This window comes from Oryctolagus cuniculus, chromosome 7 (assembly GCF_964237555.1).
Source record: "Oryctolagus cuniculus chromosome 7, mOryCun1.1, whole genome shotgun sequence".
In the NCBI taxonomy this organism is placed as follows: domain Eukaryota; kingdom Metazoa; phylum Chordata; class Mammalia; order Lagomorpha; family Leporidae; genus Oryctolagus; species Oryctolagus cuniculus.
Genome location: NC_091438.1, coordinates 131,825,127 through 131,842,654, shown reverse-complemented (window position 1 = coordinate 131,842,654; position 17,528 = coordinate 131,825,127). Strand labels below are relative to the sequence as shown.

The window sequence follows — 17,528 nt, the reverse complement described above, 5'->3', positions numbered from 1 at the left end:
ATCCAAAAGATTCCACCAAGAGACTATTGGAACTCATAAAAGTGCTTGGTAAAGCAGCAGAATGTAAAAATCAATGCACACAAAAAAATAGCCTTTGTATACAAGACAATGCCCCAGCTGAGAAAGAACTTCTAAAATCAATCCCATTCACAATAGATACAAAAGAAATCATATAACTTGAAATAAATTCAACCAAGGAAGTCAAATATCTCTACATGAGAATAACAAACCATTAAAGAAAGAAATAAAGAAGATACAAAAAAGGGAAAAAAACTTCCATGTTCATGGACTGGAAGAATCAATATCATCAAAATGTCCATTCTTCTGAGTGCAATTTACAGATTCAATGCTGATATTAATCAAAATGCCAAAGACATTCTTCTCAGATCTAGAAAAAATGTTGAAATTCATTTGGAAACACAGGTGACCCTGAATAGCTAAAGCAATCTTATACAACAAAAACAAAGCAAGAGGTATCACAATACCAGATTTCAAGACATATTACAAGGTAGTTATAATTAAAACAGCCTGGTACTGGTACAATAACAGATGGACAGACCAATGGAACAGAATAGAAACACCAGAAATCAATCCAACATCTACAACCAACTTATATTCATCCAAGTAGCTAAAACCAATCCCTAGAGAAAGGACAGTCTCTTCAGTAAATGGTGCTGGAAAAACTGGATATCCACATGCAGAAGTATGAAGCAGGACCCCTACCTTACACCTTACACAAAAATCCATTGATAATGGATTAAAGACCTAGATCTACAACCTGATATCATCAAATTATTAGAGAACACTGGGGAAACTGCAACACATTGACACAGGCAAAGAGTTCCTGGAAAAGACCCCAGAGGTACAGGCAATAAAAGCTAAAATTAACAAATGGGATTACATGAAATTGAGATGCTTCTGTAATGCAAAATAAACAATCAGGAAAGTGAAGAGGCAACCAACAGAATGGGAGAAATTATTTCAAAACTAAGTAACAGATAAAGGATTAATAACTAGAATATACAAAGAGATCAAGAAACTCCACAACAACAAAACAACCCAGTTAAGAAATGGGCAAAGTACTTAAACAGACTTTTTTCAAAAGAGGAAATACAAATAGCCAACAGACACATGAAAACATGCTCAGGATCAATACCTGTCAGGGAAATGCAAATAAAAACCACAATGAGATTTCACCTTTCCCCTGTTACAATGACTTGCATACAGAAATCCACAAACAACAAATGCTGGAGAGGATGTGGGGAAAAAGCGACCATAATCCACTGTTGGTGGGAATGTAAACTGGTAAAACCACTACGGAAGACAGTTTGGAGATACCTCAGAAATCTGAATACAGTTCTTCCATATAACCCAGCCATCCCACTTCTTCAAATTTACACAAGGAAAATGAAATCAGCAAATAAAAGAGTTATCTGCATCCCCATGTTTACTGTAGCTCAGTTCGCAATAGCTAAGACATGGAATCAACCCAAATGCCTGTCAACTGAAGGCTGGATAAAGAAATTATGGAATATGTACTCTATGGAATACTACACACTGGTAAAAAAAATGAAATCCAAGGGGCCGGCACAGTGGCACAGTGGGTTAATCCTCTGCCTGTGGCACCAGCATCCCATATGGGTGCTGGTTCTAGTCCCTGCTGCTCTACTTCTAATCCAGCTCTCTGCTATTGCCAGGGAAAACAGTGGAAGATGGCATAAGTGCTTGGGCCCCTGTACTCATGTGGGAGACTGGGAGGAAGTGCCTGGCTCCTGGCTTTGGATTGGCACAGCTCCTGCTGTTGCAACCATTTAGGGAGTGAACCAACGAAAGGAAGACCTTTCTTTCTGTCTCTCCCTCTCACTGTCTGTAACTCTACCTATCAAATAAAATAAATAAAATCTTTAAAAAAATTAAATCTGGTCATTTGCAACAAAATGGATGAATCTGGAAAACATCATACTCAGTGAAATAAGGCAGTGCCAAAGGGACAAATACCGTATGTTCTCCCTGTGATAGCTAACAGAGCACCTAAAAGGAAACCTGCAGAAGTGAAAATTACACTTTGAGGAGCAATGAGTTGAACAGCCCTTGTCTTGACTATTGAGGAACAGTTTTTTTGTTTCTTTTTTTCCTTATTTTTTTTTCTTTTCAACTTTTATTTAATAAATATAAATTTCCAAAGTACAACTTTTGAATTATAGCAGCTCCCCACCCATAACCTCCCTCCCACCTGCAACCATCCCATCTCTCACTCCCTCTCCCATCCCATTCTTCATCACGATTCATTTTCAATTATTTTTATATACAGAAGATCAACTTAGTATATACTAAGTAAAGATTTCAACAGACTTCACCCACAAAGACACACAAAGTATAGAGTACTGTTTGAGTAGTAGAATGGCAAAAGGCCTAAACAGCACTCTGGCCTCAGAATCAGCCCTTAAGGCATTCAGATCTGGCTAAAAAGCCCATGAGAGTTTCTCAGGCATGGAAAGCCAAGACATTGTGGCAACAACAAAAAAATGACCTAAATGAAAGATCTCTGTGAGTGAGATCCCAGGGGAAAGAACGAGCCATCAAAGAAGGCAGTAGCTTTCTATGAAGGGAGGCGAGAACTTCCATTTTGACTATGGCCTTGTCTAAATAAGATCGGAGTTGGTGAACTCAAGAGGCTTCCATAGTCTTGGCAGCTCATGACAAGAGCCTTGGGTGATTACTGATGTCATAAATAAGAGTATCAGTTGTTAAATCAACAACGGGAGTCACTGTGCTCCTGCTCCCCATCTAGGACCTCTGCCCTTAATGTGTTGTACTATGAGAATTAATGGTAAAACTACTACTCAAACAGTCCTTTTTTTCCCTTCTTAATACCAATTGGTTGAACTCTTTATCTAACATAGAATTAATCATATGTGTACAACTAAAAGTAGATTCCAGTAAAAATTAAGAGTGGGAATAAGAGGGAAGAGGAAGTTTTTAAAGCTATATAGTTTTGCATACATTCCTATGGACTTAATTCTAAGGATACGCTAAAAGCTTGCCATGGGACTCCAAATCCCATTAGCTGGGTGGTAATAATGCCATCTTAAGTTTTAAAGTGATCATATTAAATTTTAAATTTATCACAAAGATAGGATTAAATGTTAAAGGGATCATATAAATAAGATCAAGAGTCTGGTAATATCAATACATAGAATTAAAAAGGAGAGAATGTTCCAACATGGGAAGCAGTTCACACAGCAGACTCATACAATGACAATTGCTCTAAATAGTACTCTGACCTCAGAATCAGGCCTTCGGACATTCTGGTCTGGCTGAAAGCCCATGAGAGTATTTCAGGCATGGAAAGCCAAGACTGTGGCAAAAAAAAAAAAAAAAAAAAGAAAAGAAAAGAAATGTCCTACATGAAGGATCCTGGTGAACGTGACCCAAGTGGAAAGAAGGGGCCATCAAAGAAGGATATACTTTTCTCTGAAGGGAGGAGAGAACTTCTACTTTACTTATGGCCTTGTCTAAATATTGATGGAAACTGTGTATTCAAAAGGCTTCCATAGCCTTGGCAGCTCATGTCAAGAGCCTCAGGTGGTCAACGACGTCATACATAAGAGTGTTAACTGTTAAATTAACATCAGGAGTCACTATGCACTTACTCCCCATGCAGGACCTCTGTTCTGAATGAGTTGTACTATGAGAATTAACTGTAAAACTTGTTCTCAAACAGTTTTATATATATATATATATAAAATATAAATATATATATATATATATTTGTGTGTGTGTGTGTGTGTGGTGCAAATTCTTTAAATCTTTCCTTAGTATAGAGTTGGTCTTCTGTGTACAAAGTTAATTGAAAATGAATCTTAATGGAGAATGGGACTGGGAATGGGAGAGGGAGGATGAAGTGGTGCGGGAGAGGGGGTGGGAGGGTGGGTATGTTGGGAAGAATCACTATATTCCTAAAGTTGTACTTATGAAACTTGTACTCATTAAATAAAAGGTTTCTAAAAATAAGCATCAGAATAATACTGTTCTACACAGGTATAAAATGAAATGAGGAGGATCTGGTCTTGTGGTATAGTAGATTAAGGCACTGCCTGCAATGCTGGCATCCCATATGGGTGTCAGTTCAAGTCCCAAATGCTTCACTTCCAACACAGATCTCTGAAAATCCACCTGGGAAAGCAGCAGAAGATGGTCCAAGTATTTGGGCCCCTACAACCACATGGAAGACTTGGATGAATCTCCTGGCTTCAGCCTGGCCCAGTCCTGGTTGTTGCTGTCATTTGGGGAGTGAACCTGCAGATGGACAATCTCTTTCTCTGTCTTTCTTTCTCCATAACTTTGCCTTTCAAATAAATAAATAAATAAATCTTTAAAACAAAAAAAGGAATGAATAATTCATGCATACTACCGTGAGGTCAGCTTTAGAATATACCAGTAAATGAAAAAAAGCAAGGTTGAGAAAAGTATGTATAGCATGCTATCACTTACGTAAGCACATATAGGTAAATGTATATATGGACACACACATATATTTCCTTATACTTTTAAAAATGGAAGGATAAACTACAGAATTAAAATGGTTATAAAAGGAAAGAACTGGGTTAAGAGGATTTTCCTGAGTATGCTTTGTTTTATAAACTTTAAAAATGTATATATTGTATGTATTTATAAAGCAAAATTAGATTTTAAAATGAAATCCTTCAAAATAAACAATAAGTGTAACAAAGGTTAGCTGTAAGTTATAGTACAACCCACCTCTTGCTAACACCCCATTGGGATTCACTGCAATAGGGACTGAGTAATTGATGAAAATGGGCTGAATCTCTCAGGTATATTGAGGTTGAAAAAAAAGGGTGACTATGATATATTAGAGAAAAGTAAGTAAAATTATAGATTTTATTTAATAGTGAAATCAAAATGAGAAGATTCCAAGGACCAAGTAAAAATTTGGGCAAGAGAAGATAAAAGATCCTTGTAATAGTCATCTGTTACATGGGGAGATTTTTTTCTTACTCTTTCTCATAATTATAGAATTTGGTCAAACATTGTTTTTTGAGGTAGATTAAATGGCAAAACCTTCCATTTTTTCTCCCAGGACAAATGGGCACAGATATAAAAGGAAGAAAGGGATTTTAATAGTCATAGTCTATTTAATTGATGTAGATGGAAAGAAAGGGTTAATATTTCACATTTTACAACTATAACAAGTGGTTGTATCTAAATCATAAGCCAGCAAACTTAAGTTAGCAGGCTTAGTCACCTTTTCATGGTAAATAAAGTTTTATTGGAACACAACTCTTGCTAGAAAAAGTAAGAGTCTGAAGAAGTTTGGACCTCATAACACAATGTAGAGATGGAGATGTCCATATCTTGCAGTTTGTTTCAGTTTGGGTAGGTCATTTTGGGGGGACCATATGAAAAAAGGATAAACAAGAGTCTCTGGGTTTTCTCCTAACAGTATGTATGACTTTTGGAATCAAGTTGATTGACTAGACTGACTAGCGAGGGCCCAGTTACTCACCCAGAGGGGGCTGCAGCATACCCCCATTCTTCTCACAATTCCCAATAGGCTGGATTTCAGCTGAGTCAACCAGGCGCCAGAAGTCATTTTTATTGTCACTGCCATCAAGGCGCAAGCGAAGGCGGGCACCTGTCAGTCCAACTACTGTGGCAATACAGGTGGAGGTGGTGTTCCTGGGGTCCTGTGCTTCCAATTTCATGCTGATCTTGAATTCGTTGCTTGGAGGTGTGTAGGACTGAGGAGAATAAGTCATGGAGATTAGACAGACTAATAGTAAACTGCATTTTCCATAAGAATGTTAAGAGATGGAATCTGAAACCTTATGCTTTGGATTCAAATTGGTTATAACTAGGCCAGGGACAACGGATCTAAATTAGTTCCTTATACTTAACAAAAGTAAAAATGGAAAGTAAGAAGGGAAAAAATTTACTTTCCATTGAAGCACCAAATTAACACTAATTAATAAAAAAAAGCACAAGTGTCTCATATAGTCCAATTACTTACATGCTTTCTAATGCTATCTTGTCAAACTCCTTAGCATTCTAGGCATAACATTTTCATTTAGGACTGCCACATCATAGTAAACTATAAAACATTTTGGAAAATTGATCTGTACATCTACCACACAGACTAATGAGGGTTGCAATTTTTTCTTTGACTTTAACTCATATATCAATTCATATAATTAAATATAATAAATTATACTTTGGTAAGTCTTTATATATATTATATATATATATATTTAACCATGACACTATATATACCACATGCATCCACGAATTTATCATCACAATCAAGATAATGAACATGGCTATTACCTTAAAGTTCTCACAGCTCCTTTTATTTTATTCCTGACCCCCCACAAATAAATCTTTTATTTAAGGAATACAAACTTCATGCATTTCGTAAGCACAACTTTAGGAATATAGTGATTCTTTTTTTTTAACTTTTATTTAATGAATATAAATTTCCAAAGTACAGCTTATGGATTACAATGGCTTCCCCCCCCCCCAATAACTTCCCTCCCACCCGCAACCCTCCCCTTTCCCACTCCCTCCCCCCTTCCATTCACATCAAGATTCATTTTCAATTCTCTATATACAGAAGGTCAGTTTAGCATACATTAAGTAAAGATTTCAACAGTTTGCTCCCACACAGAAACATAAAGTGAAAAATACTGTTTGAGTACTAGTTATAGCATTAAATCGCAATGTACAGCACATTAAGGACAGAGATCCTACATGAGGAGTTAAGTGCACAGTGACTCCTGTTGTTGACTTAACAAATTGACACTCTTGTTTATGGCATCAGTAATCAACCTAGGCTCTTGTTGTGAGCTGCCAAGGCTATGGAAGCCCCCTGAGTTCACCGACTCTGATCATATTTAGACAAGGCCATGGTCAAAGTGGAGGTTCTCTCCTCCCTTCAGAGAAAGGTACCTCCTTCTTTGATGACCTGTCCTTTCCACTGGGATCTCACTCGCGGAGATCTTTCATTTAGGTTTTTTTTTTTTTTTTCCAGAGTGTCTTGGCTTTCCATGCCTGAAATACTCTCATGGGCTTTTCAGCCAGATTTGCGTACCTTAAGGGCTGATTCTGAGGCCAGAGCGCTGTTTAGGACATCTGCCATTCTATGGGTCTGCTGTGTATCTCACTTCCCATGTTGGATCATTCTCTCCCTTTTTTATTCTATCAGCTAGTATTGCAGACACTATTCTTGTTTATGTGCTCCTATTGGCTCTTAGTCCTATCATTATGATCAATTGTGAACAGAAATTGATCACCGGGACTAGTGAGATGGCATTGGTACATGCCACCTGGATGGGATTGAATTGGAATCCCCTGGTATGTTTCTAACTCTACCGTTTGAGGTAAGTCAGCTTGAGCATGTCCCGAATTGCACATCTCTTCACTCTCTGATTCCCACTCTTATATTTAACAGCGATCACTTTTCAGTTAAGTTTCAGCACTTAAGAAGAATTGTGTATTGATTACAGTATTCAACCAAAAGTATTAAGTAGAACAAACAAACAAAAATACTAAGAGGGATAATGTATTAAGTTGTTCATCAACAGTCAGGGCAAGGGCTGATCAAGTCACCGTTTCTCATAGTGTTCATTTCACTTTAACAGGTTTCCTTTTTGGTGCTCAGCTAGTTGTCACCGATCAGGGAGAACATACAGTATTTGTCCCTTTGGGTTTGGCTTATTTCACTCAGCATAATGTTTTCCAAATTCCTAACAGGGATCACTTTTCAGTTAAAATTTAAACACCTAAGAATAATTGTGTGTTAATTACAGAGGTCAACCAATGGTACTAGAACAAAAAAAAAATACTAAAATGGATAAAGTATTACATTGTACATCAACAGTCAGGACAAGAGCTGATCAAGTCACTGTTTCTCATAGTGTCCATTTCACTTCAACATGTTTCCCCTTTGGTGCTCAGTTAGTTGTCGCTGATCAGGGAGAACATACGATATTTGTCCCTTTGGGACTGGGGACTGGCTTAATTCACTCAGCATGATGTTTTCCAAATTCCTCCATCTTGTTGCAAATGACCGGGTTTTGTTGTTTTTGACTGCTGTATAGTATTCTATAGAGTACATGTCCCATAATTTCTTTATCCAGTCTACTGTTGATGGGCATTTGGGTTGGTTCCAGGTCTTAGCTATTGTGAATTGAGCTGCAATAAACATTAAGGTGCAGACAGCCTTTTTGTTTGCCAATTTAATTTATTTTGGGTAAATTCCAAGGAGTGGGATGGCTGGGTTGTATGGTAAGGTTATATTCAGTTTTCTGAGGAATCTCCAGACTGACTTCCATAGTGGCTTGACCAGTTTGCATTCCCACCAACAGTGGGTTAGTGTCCCTTTTTCCCCACATCCTCGCCAGCATCTACTGTTGGTAGATTTCTGAATGTGAGCCATTCTAACCGGGGTGAGGTGAAACCTCATTGTGGTTTTGATTTGCATTTCCCTGATTGCTAATGACCTTGAACATTTTTTCATGTGTCTGTTGGCCATTTGGACTTCCTCTTTTGTAAAATGTCTATTGAGGTCCTTGGCCCATCTCTTAAGTGGGTTGTTTGTTTTGATGTTGTGGAGTTTCTTGATTTTTTTGCAGATTCTGGTTATCAACCCTTTATCAGTTGCATAGTTTGCAAATATATTTTCCCATTCTGTCGGTTGTCTCTTCACTTTCCTGACTGTTTCTTTTGCAGTACAGAAACTTCTCAATTTGATGCAATCCCAAATGTTAATTTTGGCTTTGACTGCCTGTGCTTCTGGGGTGTTTTCCAAGAAGTCATTGCCAGTACCTATATCTTGCAGGGTTTTTCCAATGCTCTCTAATAATCTGATGGTGTCAGTTCGTAGATTTAAGTCTTTAATCCATGTTGAGTGAATTTTTGTGTAAGGTGAAAGGTAGGGGTCTTGCTTCATGATTCTGCATGTGGAAATCCAATTTTCCCAGCACCATTTATTGAATAGACTGTCCTTACTCCAGGGATTGGTTTTGGATCCTTGATCAAATATGAGTTGGCTGTAGATGTTTGGGTTGATTTCTGGTGTTTCTATTCTGTTCCGTTGGTCTATCCATCTGTCTCTGTACCAGTACCATGCTGTTTTGATTACAACTGCCCTGTAGTATGTCCTGAAATCTGGTATTGTGATGCCTCCGGCTTTGTTTTTGTTGTACAAGATTGCTTTAGCTATTTGAAGTCTCCTGTGTCTCCATCTAAATTTCAGCATCATTTTTTCCAGATCTGAGAAGAATGTCTTCGGTATCTTGATTGGTATTGCATTGAATGTATAAATTGCTTTTGGGAGAATGGACATTTTGATGATGTTGATTCTTGCAATCCATGAGCATGGAAGATTTTTCCATTTTTTGGTATCCTCTTCTATTTCTTTCTTTAAGATTTTGTAATTCTCATCGTAGAGATCTTTAACGTCCTTGGTTAAGTTTATTCCAAGGTATTTGATTGTTTTTGTAGCTATTGTGAATGGGATTGATCTTAGCAGTTCTTTCTCAGCCGTGGCATTGCTTGTGTTTACAAAGGCTTTTGATTTTTGTGCATTGATTTTATATCCTGCCACTTTGCCAAACTCCTTTATGAGTTCCAATAGTCTGTTAGTAGAGTTCTTTGGGTCCCCTAAATAAAGAATCATATCATCTGCAAAGACGGATAGTTTGAGTTCTTCCTTCTCAATTTGTATCCCTTTAATTTCTTTTTCTTGCCTAATAGCTCTGGCTAGAACTTCCAGAACTATATTTAATAGCAGTGGTGAGAGTGGGCATCCCTGTCTGGTACCAGATCTCAGTGGAAATGCTTCCAACTTTTCCCCATTCAATAGGATGTTGGCTGTGGGTTTTTCATAGATTGCTTTGATTGTATTGAGGAATGTTCCTTCCAAACCCAATTTGCTTAGAGTTTTCATCATGAAAGGGTGTTGTATTTTATCAAATGCTTTCTCGGCGTCTATTGAGATAATCATATGGTTTTTCTTTTGCAGTCTGTTAATGTGGTGAATCACATTGATTGTTTTGCGCACATTAAACCATCCCCGCATACCAGGGATAAATCCCACTTGGTCTGGGTGGATGATTTTTCTGATGTGTTGTTGCATTCTATTGGCCAGAATTTTATTGAGGATTTTTGCGTCTATGTTCATCAGGGATATTGGTCTGTAATTCTCTTTCAATGCTGCATCTTTTTCCAGCTTAGGAATTAAGGTGATGCTGGCTTCATAGAAAGAATTTGGGAGGACTCCCTCTTTTTTGATTGTTCTGAATAGTTTGAGAAGAAATGGAGTCAGTTCTTCTTTAAATGGCTGGTAGAATTCAGCAGTGAATCCATCTGGTCCTGGGCTTTTCTTTGTTGGGAGGGCCTTTATTACTGTTTCAATTTCTTTCTCAGTTATGGGTCTGTTTAGGTTTTCTATGTCTTCCTTGTTCAATTTAAGTAGGTTGCATGTGTCCAGGAATCTATCCATTTCTGATAGGTTTCCCTGTTGGCTGGCATACAATTCCTTGTAGTAATTTCTGATGATTCTTTTTATTTCTGTGGTGTCTGTTGTTACGTTTGCTTTTTCATCTCTGATTTTATTGATTTGGGTCTTTTCTTTTTTTAGTCAGTTGGGCCAATGGTGTGTCAATTTTGTTTATTTTTTTCAAAAAACCAGCTCCTCGTTTGGCTGATTTTTTGTAAATTTTTTTTTTTGGATTCAATCCTGTTGATTTCTTCTCTACTAGATTTGGGTCTGGTTTGCTGTAGGTTTTCTAAATCCTTGAGGTGAACTGAAAGCTCATCTATTTGGTGCCTTTCCAGTTTCTTGATATAGGCACCTATTGATATAAACTTTCCTCTTAACACTGCTTTTGCTGCGTCCCATAAGTTTTGGTATGTTGTGCTGTTATCCTCATTTACTTCCAGAAAATTTTTGATTTCTCGTTTAATTTCTTCTATGACCCATTGTTCATTCAGGAGCATGTTGTTCAATCTCCATGTGTTTGTGTATGCTCTAGGGATTCCTGAGTTGCTAATTTCCAACTTCATTCCTTTATGGTCTGAGAAGCTGCATGGTATGATTCTAATTCTTTTGAATTTGCTGAGACTTGCTTTATGGCCTAGTATGTGGTCAATCCTAGAGAAGGTTCCATGTACTGCTGAGAAGAATGTAAATTTTTTAAGTGTAGGATGAAAAGTTCTGTAGATATCTGTTAGATCCATTTGGGCTATAGTGTCATTTAAATCTACTGTATCCTTGTTGATCTTCTGTCCTGTTGATCTATTTCTGAGAGTGGAGTATTGAAGTCCCCCAGTACTATTGTATTGGGGTCTAAGTCTCCCTTTAAGTCCCTTAACAAATCTTTTAGATAAACCGGTGCCCTGTAGTTAGGTGCATATACATTGATAACTGTTGTATTTTCCTGTTGAATTGATCCCTTAATCATTATATAGGGTCCCTCTTTGTCTCTCTTAACAGTTTTTGTGGTAAAGTTTATGTTGTCCGATATTAAGATGGCTATGCCTGCTCTTTTTTCATTTCTGTTGGCATGGCATATCTTTTTCCAGCCTTTCACTTTCAGTCTGTATGCATCTTTGTTGGAAAGATGTGTTTCTTGTAAGCAGCAAATAGATGGGTTTTGTTCCTTAACCCAATCAGCCAATCTGTGTCTTTTAACTGGACAGTTCAGGCCATTAACGTTCAATGTGACTATTGATAAGTGGTAACTTTGCCCTGCCATTTACCAAAGATAAGTTCTGATATATGCTTTGAATTCCCTGTGATCTTTTGCTGTGAGGTTTCCTTCCTTTTCCTTCTTTCATATTGATGACCGTGTTTCTGTGTTTCTGTGTGCAACACATCTTTAAGCATCTTTTGCAGGGCTGGATGAGTGGCGACAAATTCTTTCAATTTCTGTTTGCTATGAAAAGTCTTTATTTCACCTTAATTCACAAATGATAGCTTTGCAGGATATAATATTCTGGGCTGGCAGTTTTTCTCTCTTAGTACCTGGGCTATATCTCGCCATTCCCTCCTAGCTTGTAGGGTTTCTGATGAGAAGTCAGCTGTGAGTCTGATTGGAGATCCTCTGAGAGTAATCTGACATTTCTCTCTTGCACATTTCAGGATCTTTTCTTTATGTTTCACTGTGGAGAGTTTAATTACAATGTATCGTGGTGAGGATCTCTTTTGGTCATGTTTACTAGGGGTTCTATGAGCTTCCTGTACTAGGATTTCTCTGTCCTTCTCCAAACCTGGGAAATTTTCTGCTAATATCTCACTAAAAAGGCCTTCTAATCCTTCTCCCTCTCCATGCCTTCAGGAACTCCTAGAACCCGAATGTTGGGTTTTTTAATAGTATCCTGAAGATTCCCGACAATATGTTTTAGATTTCTAATTTCCTCTTCTTTTCTTTGGTCTGACTGTATCCTTTCCTGTTCTCTGTCTTCTAAGTCCGATATTCTCTCTTCTGCTTCACCCATTCTGTTTGTAAGGCTCTCTAATATGTTTTTCATTTGATCTATTGAATTCTTCACTTCATTATGATTTCTTGTCACTATCACAGTTTCCTGTTGTACTAGTTGTTTCGATTCCTCCTTAATATTTCATTTTCATGACAGAGATTTTCTATCTTGTCCATTAAGGATTTCTGTAGTTCAAGAATTCGTTTTTGAGAACTTCTTAATGTTATCAATTTTTTGAGATCTGCTTCTTGCATTTCTTCTATCTCATCATCTTCATAACCTTGAATTGGGGTGTCTTTTTCATTTGGGGGCATCATAGTGACTTCCTTGTTTTTATTACCTCGGTTTTTGCGTTTGTTATTTCGCATATTGGAGATATTTGGTTTCTTCACTGTGGTTCTTTTTCTTGTTATACTATGACTCTAGATTAAGTGGACTGTTTTTGATGGAGCCTTAGAGGCTTGAGATCGGTGTGGCCTGAGAGCTCTGTTTGGCGTGCCAAAGGTGACACTCCCAGGTTAGGGATCTCTCTCTCTCTTTCTTTTTTTGATTCAAAAGGGAAGTAATTCCGCACAGCTGAATGAAGTTGGAGGTAGTTAGCAGGCAAATGATATACCCACAGGAGCCAGAGATTGGAAGCTCTTTCCCAAGGACCACACAGGGAATCTGTTCTGCCCTCAGAGTGGGCTCAAATTCTCCTTCAGTCTCCCACTGGGTTGCCAAAGTTACGGAATTGCAGCGTCTCTGGAGAGTACTCACGTGAATTCTGTGAGTTCTCTCCCCCACCGTCTCTTTTTTCACAGTCTCAGTTTAGTAGCACCACAAATTTACTAGGTCCTAATCTCCTGTTATTTCACCCCGCCCAGAGTCAGGTTTTTCTACTAGGCTCAGGGCCGGTGCAGACCTGAGGTCGCTCTGCTTATGATGTATGTCCAAGATGGCGCCTGCTCTTTGTCTTGCTTGCCTTTGAGAGGTGAGCGGAGAGAGAGAAACCCATGTCTGTATCAGTCACTTTTTTTTCTCTCTCTCTCTCTCTCTTCTAGTTAGCCTGGTGAACTTTTCCCCCTGGGGTCGTTCCCTCTAGTCTCCTCTTTCTGCTTGCCTGCTGGTGTCTCGGGCTATTGAGGTTCGGCTCACCTCGCGTTCCAGCGCTGGTGTGTTGAGTCCGCCGCTGGTGTCCCGAACTGTGGGCTCCCACGCTCTCCACGCAGGTCCGCTGTGAATCACTTGTTCCAGAAGAGTTTCTTCTGCTGTTTCTTCCCCTACTCCTCCTTGAACCTGTAGTATCTCCACTTTTATTAAACTGTCTCTCCCCGGACTATCAGTGTGCTCCCTTCCTATTCCGCCATCTTGCCTCCTCCCTAGGAATATAGTGATTCTTCCCACCATATCCACTCTCTCATCCACCCTCCCACCCCTCCTCCTTCTCCCTTTCACATTCCCAGTCCCATTCTCCACTAAGATCCATTTTCAATTAACTTTATACAAAGAAGTCCAACTCTATACTAAGGAAAGAGTTCAACAGTTGGCATGAACAAAATAAATCAAAAAACTGTCCCTCAACAGTTGAGACAAAGGCTGTTCAAAGTCATTGCATCTTGATGTTAATTTCACTTTTTTTTAGAATATTAACTTTAAAGAAGCACCCAAGAATGATACATCTTTTGTGAGTACTTAGACATAATTAAAATGCAACTCTTTGAGGACAGAGGTCCTACAAGGGAAGTTAGTGCACAGTGACTCCTGTTGTTCACTGAACAATTAACATTCTTATGTATGATGTCAGTGATAATCTGAGGCTCTTAACATGAACTGCCTAGGCTATGGAAACTTTGTCAGTATTTAGATAAGGCCATAAGCAAAGTGGAAGTTCTCTCCTCCCTTGAGAGAAAAGTACCTCCTTCTTTGATGATCACTTCTTTTCACTGGGGTCTCACCCACCAAGGAACTTCAATGTAGGACATTTTTTGTCACAGTGTCTTGGCTTTCCACGCCTGAAATGTTCTCGTGGGCTTTTTAGCCAGATCAGAATACCTTAAGGGCTGATTCTGATGTCAGAGTGCTATTTAAAGCAACTGGCATTCTGTGAGTCTGTTATATGAACTATGGCTCCTTTTATAACCCCTCTTTTGAGACTCCTCTTAAACCCTAAGCCCAGGTAATCACTTATCTCTTTTATCACTATACACTGGTTACAAATCTAGTCTTAGATGGAATTGTAGAATATATATTCTTTTGCTATTGCTGTTTAGCTTGTTTAACTCAACTTAGTTATTACGTTATTAAATATTATTAAATATTCATACATGTTGTTGAATGTATCAATACAAGTTGAATATCCCTAATATGAAAATCTGAAATGCTCTAAAATCTGAAGCACTTTAACCATCAACATGATGCCTCAAATGGAAAATTCTACACCTGATTTCGTAACAGATCATGGTCAAAACAACTTAAAAATATTATATAAAATTACCCACAGGCTATATGTATAAGTTGTAGGAAACATAAATGAGTTTTGTGTTTAGATTTGGATGTTATTCCCAAAAAATAGATTTCATTATGTATATGTATATATTCCAAAATTTCAAAATCCAAAATATTTCTGATCCCAAGTATTTAGGATACATATACTTGACCCATAATTCATTTCTGAGTAGTATACCATGTTAACAGACATTTGGTTTATTTCCAGTTTTGGACCATTACAAAAGAAACTATGAATATTTACTTTATATGAGAATATCTCAGCATCCCTTGAAATTCTGATTGCCTTCTGAACTTCTCATGGATGCCAAAATCTGTGGATGCTCAAGTTCTTATATAAAATGGCATAGCATTTGTATATAACCTATGTAGATCCTCCTATACACTTAAAATAATCTCTAGACCACTTACAAAATACTGAAAACTATATAAATACTACATAAATAGTTGCTGTACTGTTTACAGAATGACAAGGAAAAAAACTGTGTGTTCAGTACAGATGCAGTATTTTCTATCTGCTGTTGGTTGAATTAGCAGATGAAGAACTCATGGATACAAACAGCTACTGTACATCCTTTTCTCTTGCAAAAATATCTAATAGTGTTGTGAATGAAAGGACAGAATTAAAAGCTTATTTTGGGGCAAAAATTTTCAAACTGATGCATAGTTTTTTCATAATATGCATTTTTCATGGCCTTTAAAAGACCCCTCATATGTTTGACTCACATGCCAGAAAATAAACCTTTTGAACATTTTGAAGTGTAGAATTCAATGGATTTTGTATATTTGCAGACTCGTGAAAATAACACTCACATCTAACTGTACAACAGTTTGATCACCCCTCAAAAGAACTCCATGCTCATTTGAGTCCCTCATCATTCCCTCTCACAGCAGGCCCTGGAACCATCAATCTACTTTTTGTTTCTATTTACCTATTCTGAATATTTCATATTGATGGAATCATGCAATATGGTATGAATAGCTTCTTTCACAAAGCATGCTTTCAACATTCATCATGTTGTAACATTACCAGTACCTTATTCTTTTTCATTGTTGAATAAAATTCCATTGGATGGAGATATTACACTTTACTTATTCATTCATCAGTGAATGGATATTTCAATGTTTCCTTTTTTGGCTATCATGAATGATCATGTGACAAATATTTCTGATATATTTTTGTGTGGACATTTTTCTTTTTCTATTCTCAGATATATATACTAGTTGAGTATGACTGCTGGGTCATGAGGTAACTCTGTTCAATTTTTTTAGAAGATTTATTTATTTATTTATTTATTTGGAAGAGCTACAGAGAGGGGGAGAGACAGAGAGAGACATAGACAGACACACAGAGAGATCCTCCATCTGCTGGTTCATTCCCCATACAGCCCCAACAGCTAGAGCTAAGCCAGGTTGAAGCCAGGAGCCTAGAACTTCTTCTGGGTCTCCCACAGAGTGACAGGAACTCAAGTACTTGGGTCATCCACTGCTGCTTTCCCAGGCACATTAGCAGGTAGATGGGTCAGAAGCAGAGCAGTCAGGATTTGACTTGGCACTCTGATATGGAATGTCAACATTATAAGCAGCAGTTTAATCTACTGAGCCACAACATCTAAGCTGTTTTCTATACTGGCTGTAGGATTTTTTTTAACTTTTATTTAATGAATATAAATTTCCAAAGTACAGCTTATGGATTACAATGGCTTCCCCCCCCCAATGACTTCCCTCCCACCCGCAACCCTCCCCTTTCCCACTCCCTCCCCCCTTCCATTCACATCAAGATTCATTTTCAATTCTCTTTATATACAGAAGATCAGTTTAGCATATATTAAGTAAAGATTTCAACAGTTTGCACCCCCATAGAAACACAAAGTGAAAAATACTGTTTGAGTACTAGTTATAGCATTAAATCGCAATGTACAGCACATTAAGGACAGAGATCCTACATGCATGAGGAGTAAGTGCACAGTGACTCCTGTTGTTGACTTAACAAATTGACACTCTTGTTTATGGCATCAGTAATCACCCTAGGCTCTTGTCATGAGTTGCCAAGGCTATGGAAGCCCCCTGAGTTCACCGACTCTGATCATATTTAGACAAGGTCGTAGTCAAAGTGGAAGTTCTCTCCTCCCTTCAGAGAAAGGTACCTCCTTCTTTGATGACCTGTTCTTTCCACTGGGATCTCACTCGCGGAGATCTTTCATTTAGGTTTTTTTTTTTTTTTTTTTTTTTTTTCCCCAGAGTGTCTTGGCTTTCCATGCCTGAAATACTCTCATGGGCTTTTCAGCCAGATTTGCGTACCTTAAGGGCTGATTCTGAGGCCAGAGCGCTGTTTAGGACATCTGCCATTCTATGGGTCTGCTGTGTATCTCACTTCCCATGTTGGATCATTCTCTCCCTTTTTTATTCTATCAGCTAGTATTGCAGACACTATTCTTGTTTATGTGCTCCTATTGGCTCTTAGTCCTATCATTATGATCAATTGTGAACAGAAATTGATCACCGGGACTAGTGAGATGGCATTGGTACATGCCACCTGG

General features: G+C 38.0%; 1 protein-coding gene across 23 annotated transcripts in view; it reads right to left on the bottom strand.

Moving 5' to 3' along the window:
- SCMH1 (Scm polycomb group protein homolog 1) overlaps positions 1 to 17,528 on the bottom strand; it is a 232,472-nt gene that overhangs the window by 118,096 nt on the left and 96,848 nt on the right. For 22 of the 23 annotated variants that reach the window (XM_051857880.2, XM_070078662.1, XM_070078671.1 and 19 more), the window contains one exon: positions 5,528 to 5,762. In XM_051857880.2, the coding sequence (XP_051713840.1) occupies positions 5,528 to 5,762 (235 nt within the window). Of the gene's footprint in view, positions 1 to 5,523; positions 5,763 to 17,528 lie in introns of those variants that run through there. The other variant, XM_051857891.2, reaches the window with a different exon arrangement.